This window comes from Erinaceus europaeus, unplaced genomic scaffold (genome assembly GCF_950295315.1).
Source record: "Erinaceus europaeus unplaced genomic scaffold, mEriEur2.1 scaffold_848, whole genome shotgun sequence".
Lineage (NCBI taxonomy): Eukaryota > Metazoa > Chordata > Mammalia > Eulipotyphla > Erinaceidae > Erinaceus > Erinaceus europaeus.
In genome coordinates, this window is record NW_026648014.1 from 10,866 (window position 1) to 21,809 (window position 10,944).

Genomic DNA, 10,944 nt, shown 5'->3' on the forward strand with positions numbered 1-10,944 from the left:
GGAAGGGTGTGCGGATGCATGGGTGTGGTATGCGTGCATGCACGCAGGCCTGTGTGGGTGGGTGTGCAGGCCTCTGTGCAAGCAATGCCTGCAAGTGTGTGCGTGTGTGCAGCCTCGTGTGTGCAGGAATGCAGCCTCTGTGTGCGTGCGTGCAAGGCTGCGTGAGCAGTGCATGCAAATATCTGTGCACGCATGAAGCCCCATGTGTACAACGCATGCATGCAGGCCTGTGTGAGGGGTGCATGCATGCCTCTGTGTGCAATGCATACAGGCCTGCGTGTGCTGGTGTGCACGCCTCTGTGTTCATGCATGCAGGCCTGTGTGTTGCTATGCACACCTCAGTGTTCATGCATGCAGGCCTGTGTGTGCTGGTATGCACACCTCTGTGTGCATGCTTGCAAGTCTATGAGCAGTGCATGCAAATATTTGTTCGTGCACGAAGCCCCATGTGTGCAATGCAAGCAGGCCTGTGTGTGAGATGCTCGCAAACCTCTGTGTGCAATGCATGCAGGCCTGTGCGTGCAGTTTGCAGCCTGTGAGGGTGCATGCACGCAGCCTCTGTAAGCAACGTGTGCATTCCTGCGTGTGCACATGTGCGCCTGTGCAGCCTGCGTGCCTGTGTGCAGGCGGAGGAGGGGCGAGGAGGGGCGGGGCAGGCCGGCCTGCAGCCTCAGCCTGGAGGCGGGCTTCCCGGGGAGTATAAAGCCCCAGCCTGCAGCCCCAGCTCAGAGCGGCTGCAAACCCGGAGCCCTCGGCACTGAGCCCCAGCCCCCAGCCCCCAGCCCCCAGCCCCCGCCAGAGCCCCCAGGTAAGAGCACTGCAGGCCCAGCAGGGGCCGACCCTCCTCTGACCTCTGGGGGTCTGTGTGGTCCCCCCCGCTGGGGCTTTGCACCCCCCCCCCCCCCCGCAGTGTCCCAGGCTGCCTGACCCGCCCGCCGACCCCTCCCAAAGGACCACTTGTGGAGCCCACAGGGGTCGGGCCTCTGGACCCCCTGCTTCTGGGGCCCCGCCAGGGAGGGAGCCCGGGACTTGGCTGTTCCTCCTGCCCCCCCCTGGGGGTGGCCTGGGGCGGGGGGCCGGCGGCTGGGTTTGGGGGAGGGGACAGGACAGCCGGGCGCCCAGACACCGTCCCAGGAAGATGCCCTGACCGGGAGCGGCACCCTGGGGTCCGGGGTGACACACGGTGGGGGGCAGCCCCTCCAGAGCGGAAACGGCCCCCATCGCGGCCGATCTGACTGAGTATCGATTGTCCTCTTGGAAGGTGTTGGATCAGTTTAGCTGGACAAAAAGCAGACACACCCGAGCCTGGAGTTTTGCAATTTAAATAGCTTTTCCGGGTGCGGTGGGGTGGGTGGGGTGGGTCGTGGGCCCGAGGCTCCCGTTAGCATGAGAAAGACCCCCCCCCTCCAGGGTGGGTGCTGGGCCGGGGAGGCGGGGGAGGCCGGGGACCCAAGTTGCAAAAGTCAGACTGGCCGGCTCCTCCCCGCCCTCCTCTCCTCCCTCCTCTCTCTCCCTCTCTCCCTCTGGCGTTCCCCGCCACTTTCTCTCCTTTCTGCTCACGACCGGCCTGTTTTCCTGAGTCACACGCCCCCCCCCCCCCAGGGCAGAACCGGGGTCCCTTGTGCCCTACGCGGTCGGTCACTTTCCCTCGTGGCCCCTTTGTGTCTCTCGACTTCTGCCGGGACAAAAAGCGGACGGCAGAGGAGCTGTCCCGGGGAACAGAAAGCAAAAAAGGGAGGAAAACCCGAAACACTGTGTTGGAAAAAATAAAAGCAGACTCCAAAGCCCTGCCCGGTGGGGTAAGGGGACCCCGCTGCTCGGCCCTGCCAGGCGGTGCTCGTTCTCTCCGTCTGTCCGTCTGTGTGTCCGTCGTCCATCTCCCACAGACCCGGGCTGTGGCCTGTGCCAGGGGAGGGGGCTGGGGGCACAAGGCCACGGACAGACCTGGGAGAAGTGGCCCAGGCGGGCAGCTGGGGCCGTCCTGCGGGGCGGGGGGGGGGGGGACACCCAGAGGTTGACGTCCTCTGGGCGGGGGCAGCAAGGAGGTTTTCAGCAGAAAAAAACAACCCAGACGTACCAGGACCAGCCCTGCCCAGCCAGGACGAGGCTGGCTTTTTTGTCTGGATGGACTGTGACCTGGGGCTGGGGGCTGGGGGCTGGGCGGAGGGGTCTTCGCCCCAGAGGGCAGCCAGGCTCTGGAGCCTCTGCCTTTGCCCCCGGGGTCTGCACCAGCACCTGCTTCCAGCACCTTCCAGCGCGCGGCCCACAAGGGGTGTGTGGGGCCGGACCTCAGCCAGACGGGGCGGGTGGGTGTCATGGGGGGGGTCCGGAGTGGAGCTCAGCCTCGAGTCCCAGCGCGCTGTCTCCCAGAGAGGGCCTCCCTCAATGTCTTTTCTCTCAAGAGCAATCGCATAAATAGAAAGTTTAGATTCACAGCTCACGTCTTTTGGTTCTTGGTGTTTGTTTGTTTTGTTTTTGTTAAAAAAGTATTTAAAAAGTACTCGTCCTTTTATTTTAGTTTTATGATTTTTGGGGGTAGAGACAGAAAGAAACTGAGAGGGATGGAGAGAGGGGAGAGAGAGAGGGAGAGAGACAGAGAGTCCCCTGCAGCCCTGCTCCACCAGTCACAAAGCTTCCCCCTGCAGGTGGGGGCTGGGGGCTCGAACCCAGGTCCTTGTGCGCTGTGATGTGTGTGCTCATTCGGGTGCATCACCGCCTAGCCCTCAATGAAATGTTTTTAAATTATGATTTGGAATGTTTTTTCTTCTTAAAAGCATTTATCTATAGGATAGAGACAGAAAGAGAAGGAGGAGAGGATTGAGCCAGAGAGGGAGAGACAGAGAGACCCTGCAGCCCTGCTGTGACACTCGCCAAGCTCCTCCCTGCAGGTGGGGCCGGGGGCTCGAACCCGGGTCCTTGAGCTCTAGCAGGTGTGCCACCACCCGCCCCAGGGAACATTTTCTCTAAAACGACACCTGGGAAGAGGCACTGGGCCGTTCCTTGATTTTCAGCGACTAATGTCTTTTCTTTTTTTCACTTGGCCGGAGCGTTTTATTTGACGCTTTTGTTTGAAGTCACTCTTAGGGAGACAGGTGACTGTATCCAGCAGAGCGCACATGTTACCATGCAAGGACCGGGTTCAAGTCCCCGTCCCCACCTGCAGGGGGAAGCTTTAGGAGCATGCAGTAGGGTGTCTCTGTCTCCCCCTCTGTCTCTCTCCCCTCTGTCTCCCCCGTCTCTCTCCCCCTCTGTCTCTCTCCCCTCTGTCTCTCCCTCTGTCTCTCTCCCCTCTGTCTCTCCCTCTGTCTCCCCCTCTGTCTCTCCCTCTGTCTCTCTCCCCTCTGTCTCTCCCCTCTGTCTCCCCTCTGTCTCTCCCTCTGTCTCTCTCTCCTGTCTCTCTCTCCTGTCTCTCTCCCCCTCTGTCTCCCCGTTTCTCTCCCCGTCTCCCTCTGTCTCTCTCCCCTGTCTCCCCCTGTCTCTCTCCCCCTCTGTCTCTCCCTCTGTCTCCCCCTCTGTCTCTCTCTCCTTCTGTCTCTCTCCCCCTCTGTCTCCCCCTGTTTCTCTCCCCGTCTCCCCCTGTCTCTCTCCCCCTCTGTCTCTCTCTCCCTTCTGTCTCTCTCCCCCTCTATCCCCCTGTCTCCCTCTGTCTCTCTCCCCCTCTGTCTCTCTCTCCCTCTGTCTCTCTCCCCTCTATCCCCCTGTCTCCCTCTGTCTCTCTCCCCCTCTGTCTCTCTCTCCCTCTGTCTCTCTCCCCCTCTATCCCCCTGTCTCCCTCTGTCTCTCTCCCCCTCTGTCTCTCTCTCCCCCTCTGTCTCTCTCCCCTCTCAATTTCTTTGTCTCTACCCAAAATAAACCCATAAAAATAAACCTTAGAAGAGGAACCATGTCAAAGGCCGGGCTCCTGGGCCGCGTGGGGCCAGAGCCGGGACTCCGCGTGTCTGCCTGGACACTCTGGGGGCCGGGCGGTGTGGGGGCAGCCCGGGTGTGGGGGGCCGGGGGCCGGGGCCACATCTGGACCGTGCCACTGGACAGTCCCCCTCCCCTTTCTGGCAGGCGTGGGGCTGGGCCCCGGGGAGCCCTGTGTCCAGGGTGGGCCTGGCAGTGGGGTCCGAGGTCCCTCAGCGGTGGGGGCCACCCTGTGGCCAGTGCCCGGGTCAGGTTTCTGCGCCAGGAGCCTGTCTGCCGGCTGGCTCGCCCTCTGCATTCCTTTCCTCTGCTTTGGGAGGGCACCGCTCCCGCCCAGAAATACCAGCCTGGGGGTGCGTGCAGGGGGTTCTGAGGCCCCGCTGCCAGCCACCGCTCAGGTGGCCCCGGGCCTGCCCAGGCCTGCAGCAGGTTGGGGAGCAAAACAAAACAGGCCCGTGTGCTGGGGAGGGGCCCCGGGGTGCCCGGCCGCCCTGCCCGCGGACCCGCTGGGGAGAAGTTTCTGGAAGGGCCCGGCAGGCAGCCACGACACGGGCTTTGGACGAGGGACCAGACCCCCGTGCCTCTGGGCTCCATCTTGGGGCAGCACGGGGTCCTGTCGGGAAGGCCGCCTGGAGGGGCCTGCGTGTCACCGTGCACGGGGCCTGGGTTCAAACCCTGGCAACCACGTGGAAAGACCGTGGATGGTGGAACAGCGCTGAGGGTTCTTGTCTGTCTGTCTGTTTCTCTGAAATAAAAAGAGAGCTGTGGACACAGCACAGGGTCTGCAAAAGACCCTCCTGCCTGAGACTCTGAGGCCCAGGACCAGTCCCACCACCGGCAGCCAGAGCCGAGCAAGGCTGTGTGTCTCTTGCTCTCTGTAATTCTCTCAGTAAATAAATGAAAACATTAAGCTAAAATAAAAAGGTGCAGACAGTTGGTAGGACCGTGGGAGGCAAGGCACTCACAATCACAAACACACACTCACACACACACACACTCACACACACACACACTCACACACTCACACACTCACACTCACACACACACTCACACACACTCACACACTCACACACACACACTCACACACACTCACACACACTCACACACTCACACACACACACACACTCACACACACACACACACTCACACACACACACACACACACACTCACACACTCACACACACACTCACACACACACACTCACACACACTCACACACACACACACACACTCACACACTCACACACACACACTCACACACACACACACTCACACACTCACACACACACTCACACACACACTCACACACACACTCACACACACTCACACACTCACACACACACTCACACACACACACTCACACACACACACACTCACACACACACTCACACACACTCACACACACACTCACACACACACACACACACTCACACACTCACACACACACTCACACACACACACTCACACACACACACACACTCACACACACACACACACACACACTCACACACTCACACACACACACTCACACACACACTCACACACACACACACACACACACACAAAGGCCTAATGAAGACAACACCTGCAGCAGGTGACCCCTCCGTTCCCCTTCCCCAGGCCCCACCAGGCTGTTCACCTCACCTGCACCTGGAGGCTGCCAGGCCTCTTGCCCCCGCCGGCCCCACCCTCAGCCTCTGGTCAGCGTGGACGGTCCCTGCTCTGGGCCCAGCCCTGTCCGGCTCTGCCTGGGAACCCCACCCCCGCAGGGCGCTGCCCCCTGCCCCGCCCTGCCCCCCCCAGAGACAGTCGTCTGGGGGACCTGTGGACAGGGGTGTCTCAGCTCAGCCAGGATGCCCAGGGCAGCTGCTCAGTGTTGTTGCCACCAGGGCCCTTGCTGGGGCTTGGCACCTACACACTGGACCCATAGCTCCTGTGGCCCTTGTTCCTTCTGTCCCTCCTTCCTCCATCCATCCTTCCTTCCTTCCTTCCTTCCTTCCTTCCTCCCTTTTATTTGATGGGACAGAGAGAAGTTGAGAGAGGGAGAGAGACAGAGAGAGACAGAGAGACCCCTGCAGCCCTGCTTCACCACTTCTGAAGCTTCCCCCTGCAGGTGGGGAGCACAGGCTCGAACCCGGCTCCTTGTGCCCTGCAGTGTGTGCTCAGCCAGCCTTCCGGGTTAACTATTGATTGACTATTGATTTCCAGTGTCTTTCTTGGTACTGAGTCTGAGCTGTTGGGTGCTGATTCACCCTCAGTGAGCTGATTATTGGCTCATTGATCCAGTGACTATCGGTCACTGGCTGCCGGTGGCCATTGCCTGTGGGCTCCCTGACTATCGGTCACCGGCTGCCAGCCCACCATCGACTCTTTATTCCCTTGTTTCTAGTCAGAGAGGCAGAGAGAGTGACAGAGACCCCAGCACTGAAGCGACCTCCAATGCAGTGAGGGCCAGGCTCGAACCCGGGTCCCGGCAAGGCAAAGCAGGGCACGGCCCCAGTGAGCTATGCCGCCGGCCCTGGCCCCTGAGCCCCCCTGAGCTCCCCGGTGGCGTGGACATGGGGGGTGGCCAGTCTCCTGCAGGGTGCGAGCGTGTCTGCTGCCGCCTGCCTGGGGGGAGGGTTCTGGGAGCCCCCTGAGTCACCCTGGGCCCCGGGCCAGCCCTGGGGACCACAGCCCGGGGACACTGTGGCCAGCTCCGCGCTCCTCAGCCCTCAGCCATTGCCACGGTGACCGGCCAGCCAGAGAAAGAAGGAGCCTGTGAGGCGCCCTGCCAGCACCAGTAGGTGTGAGTGACACCAGACCCTGGGCGGGGCAGTCAGGGGCAGGTAGCCCTGACAGAGGTGACACAGCAGGTGCCTGGAAAAGGGACAGGAAAGTGACAAGGACAGCCTTGTCCCCAGCGGGTCTTGGCGTCCCCACAATGAAGCAGCAACCCTCACTGTTGTGTGGGGTGAGGGGGTCCTCTCTCTCTCTCTCTCTCTCTCTCTCTCTGTCTCTCTCTCTCTCACACACACACATATAGTCCTTCGTGTCAGACTTCCGCTGGGGGTCAAACCCAGAACCCAGAATCTCTCCCAGCAGAGCTGTTCTCCGGTGGTCTAACCACTGAGCCACCTCTCCGGCCCGCCAGCTTCTACTCTCCAGGGACTTGTCCCTGTGTCTCTCCCCACTTGGTGCCAGGATGGGCCAGTCTGGCGGTAGGAGTGCTTAGATGGACATGTCCCAGGGGCCAGTTCACAGGAGAGAGTGTGCCCTTAGGAGGCTGGGCGGATGGGTCGTGCCGGGACAGACAGACAGCCAGGAGCTTCTCCCAGGCTCTGGGCCCAGGCGGGGTAGGGCGGGGGCTGTGGGGGCAGCAGCAGGGGTCTGACTGGCGGGCTGGGGGGTCTGCCGGCAGCGTGTCCCCATGTCCCCAAGCGCACCGGAGTCAGGAGCCGGGAGCCAGGAGCCGGGAGCTGGGAGGGCCCTCGGGGCATCTGTGTCTGTGGCCTCTCTGTCCAGCGGCCAGTGTGGTGTGTCCAGTGCTGCGTGTGTCTGTTTGTGATCTTGGTGAGCTGAGGTCCTGGTACCAGCCCCTGGGCAGTGAGGGGCCCCTGGGGGGTGGGTGTCCCCTCTGGGAGGTGAGGTAACCCCTCTGGGAGGTGGGTGACCCCTCTGGGGGGTGGGTGTCTCCTCTGGGAGGTGGGTGACCCCTCTGGGGGGTGGGTGTCCCCTCTGGGGGGGTGGGTGTCCCCTCTGGGAGGTAAGGTGAACCCTCTGGGGGGTGGGTGACCCCTCTGGGGAGTGGGTGACCCCTCTGGGAGGTGAGGGGCCCCTGGGCAGTGGGGTCGCCCAGGTGCTGAATCTCCTCCGTCATTCTCACGGTCACCCGGAAGCCTGGTAGGAAGTGCACTCAGCCTGGTGGGCCCCCACCTGGCCCCTTGTTTTGCTTTTGGTTTATTCATCCATTTGTTGGGCAGAGACAGAGACACAGAGAGGGAGAGAGACAGAGAGACAACAGCAGCCCTGCTCTACCTCTCATGAAGCTTCCCCCCTGAAGGTGGGGAGCGGGGACCAGAACCCGGGGCCTAGCGCAGGATGACAGCTGGGTGCTCCCTTGGGTGGGGGGCTCTGCAAAGCTATCAGGCTGCTGGGAGGGCCACCTCCTGCCTAATTCCTGTCTCTGTCCACTTCTTGTCTGTTTGCCTAGTTCCTGTCTCTGTCCACTTTCTGTCCGTCCATCCACCTGCTTCAGGTGCAGCTGGTGTCGGGGCCCAGGCTTCCCTCGGACGACAGGCTCTCTGTTCTGGGGCCTGGGGGGTGAGGAGCTATGGCAGAGACAGAGACAGAGGGAGAGACAGAGACAGAGGGAAAGAGAGACAGAGACAGAGGCAGAGGCAGAGACAGAGACAGGCAGAGACAGAGGCAGAGACAGAGGCAGAGACAGAGGGAGAGACAGAGGCAGAGACAGAGGCAGAGACAGAGGCAGAGACAGAGGGAGAGACAGAGGCAGAGGCAGAGGGAGAGGGAGAGGCAGAGGGAGAGACAGAGGCAGAGACAGAGGCAGAGACAGAGGCAGAGACAGGCAGAGGCAGAGACAGAGGCAGAGACAGGCAGAGGCAGAGACAGAGGCAGAGACAGGCAGAGGCAGAGGCAGAGACAGGCAGAGGCAGAGACAGAGGCAGAGACAGGCAGAGGCAGAGACAGAGGCAGAGACAGGCAGAGGGAGAGACAGAGGCAGAGACAGGCAGAGGCAGAGGCAGAGACAGGCAGAGGCAGAGGCAGAGGCAGAGACAGAGGCAGAGGCAGAGACAGAGACAGGCAGAGGCAGAGACAGAGACAGGCAGAGGCAGAGACAGGCAGAGGCAGAGACAGAGACAGGCAGAGGCAGAGGCAGAGGCAGAGGCAGACGCCAGGCAGTGGTGCAGCTGGTGACATGCACACATCACAGGGCTCCCATTGGAGCCCCGGTCCCTGCCTGCAGGGGAAGCTTCAGGAGAGGTGCAGCATGGCTGCGGGTGTCTGTCTGTGTGTCTGTCTGTCTCCCTCCCTCTCTGAGCCGCCTCCCCTCCCCGCTCACCGCACGCCCTCTCCGCCCGCAGCCGCGCCATGGACCTGCCCGTGTTCGACTACGCGGAGCCCGGCAACCTGTCGGGGCTGGGCTGGCCCTGCAACAGCAGCGACTGCATCTCAGTGGACACGCTCAGCTGCCCCGCGCCCGCGCCCCGGGCCGCCCTGCTCTACGGGCTGGCGCTGCTCTACGTCTTCATCTTCCTGGCGGGGGCGCTGGCCAACGCGGCCGTGCTCTGGGCCGGCCTGCGCGCCCCGGGGCCCGGCGCCGACGCCCGCTGCTACGTGCTCAACCTGGCGGTGGCCGACCTGTGCGTGGTGGTCACCGTGCCGCTCTGGACGGCCAGCCTGCTGCGCCGCGACCAGTGGCCGCTGGGCCGGCTGAGCTGCCAGCTGGCGCATCTGCTCTTCTCCGTCAACCTCTTCTGCAGCATCTTCCTGCTGGCGGCCATGAGCCTCGACCGCTACCTGGCCGTGGCCCGGCCGCCCCGCCGCCCGCCCGCCCGTCGCCTGGCCTGCGGCCTGGCCTGGCTGCTGGCGGTGGCCGTGTCCCTGCCGGACACCGTGTTCCTGCAGACGGTCACCTCGGCCTCGGGCAACGAGACCTTCTGCCGCCCGCTGTACCCAGAGCAGAGCGCGCGCGAGTGGCTGCTGGCCGTGGAGCTGCTGTCGCTGCTGCTGGGCTTCGCGGGCCCCTTCTGCGTCATCGCCGCCTCCTACTGCCTGCTGGCCCGGGCGCTGGCCGCCTCCCCCGACGCCGAGCGGCGCGGCCGCCGGCTGCCGCTGGCCTACGTGCTGGTGTTCGCGCTGTGCTGGCTGCCCTACCGCGCCGCGGCGCTGCTGGACGTGGCGCTGGCCCTGCACCTCGTGCCCTTCAGCTGCCGGCTGGAGGAGGCGCTGCTGGCCGCGCTGCACGTCACGCAGTGCCTGTCGCTGCTGCACTGCTGCGTCAACCCGCTGCTGTACGGCCTGGCGCACCGCGCCTACCGCTACGAGCTCATGAAGGCCTTCATCTTCAAGTACTCGGCCAAGACCGGGCTGGCCAGGCTCATGGACGCCTCCCGCGGCTCCGACGCCGAGTCCTCGGTGCTGGAGCCGCCGGCCAAGTGACCGCGCCGGCGGGGAGCGCGGCCCCTCTCCCGCCCTCCCGCCCGGGCCTCACAACGTCCCCGTGTGGGAAGGCGGCCGCTCACAGCGACACGGCCCTGGGGACGGGACGGGACCGGACAGGACGGGGGCTGGGCCCTTCCTGGACGCCCGGGGCTAAGGACGACGGCGGCCGCAGTGGGCGGCCGAGACGATGCCCGAGATGCGAACGTAGAGATGGTCGTAGAGATGGTCGGAGTTCTGTCTAGGGCGGCCCAGCGGGCGGGGCGCTTTCTGGACGCCAGCACTCTCCTGTCCGCGTGCACCCGGTGGCGGGGTAGGGACACAGCCGCGGTCCCGCGGCGGGCACCTGGGCACGGCCGCCATCGCCAGGGGGCGAGGGGAACAGCTGCTGGGGGTGGGGGGGGCAGACAGCTGCCTTTCCGAGCTTTCTGCCTCGACGTGTAAGTTATTTTTATAAATAATAAAGATTCCGTTTTTCCTCAAAGACGCCTGCGTCCCGAGACTCTGGCTTCCGTGGGCCGTGCCCAGTCGGGGGCATCTGGTCTCCAGGAGGGGACCCCGCGTCAGTGGGCACGGGGGCCGGCGGGCACGGCAGGACCGGCTGGCGTCATTGCCGCCGCCGTGAGGACGCTCAGCTCTCTGGGCCTCGCTCTGAGAACTGTGCCCGGCGGCCCGCAGCGTGTTTGCTGCCGCAGGAAGGAAGTGGCTGCTAGGGACTTCAGAGGCGTGGCCGTGGAGGGGAGCCAGCTCAGAGCTGACACTCTAGGGAAAATGGCAAAGCTCCTGAAAACTCAACAGAAGACATCCTGGGTCTCCCCAGAAAATCACTAATATAGCCCCCACTCGCAGATGCTGACACGACGCCACCCTGACCTC

At 63.3% G+C, this 10,944-nt stretch overlaps 1 protein-coding gene across 1 annotated transcript; it reads left to right on the forward strand.

Annotated features, from left to right (window-relative positions):
* Positions 1-719: 719 nt before the first annotated feature.
* On the forward strand, positions 720-10,552 carry ACKR3 (atypical chemokine receptor 3). The gene is made up of 2 exons (XM_007537657.2): positions 720-808; positions 8,991-10,552. Exon 2 carries the CDS (start codon positions 8,998-9,000, stop codon positions 10,066-10,068), a length of 1,071 nt encoding a protein of 356 aa, XP_007537719.2. The 5' UTR covers positions 720-808; positions 8,991-8,997; the 3' UTR covers positions 10,069-10,552.
* The last annotated feature ends 392 nt before the right edge of the window (positions 10,553-10,944 follow it).

What these genes read in the sequence shown, in the direction of transcription:
- ACKR3 (XM_007537657.2), top strand. Translation starts at nt 8,998, where the DNA reads ATGGACCTGCCCGTGTTCGACTACGCGGAGCCCGGCAACCTGTCGGGG.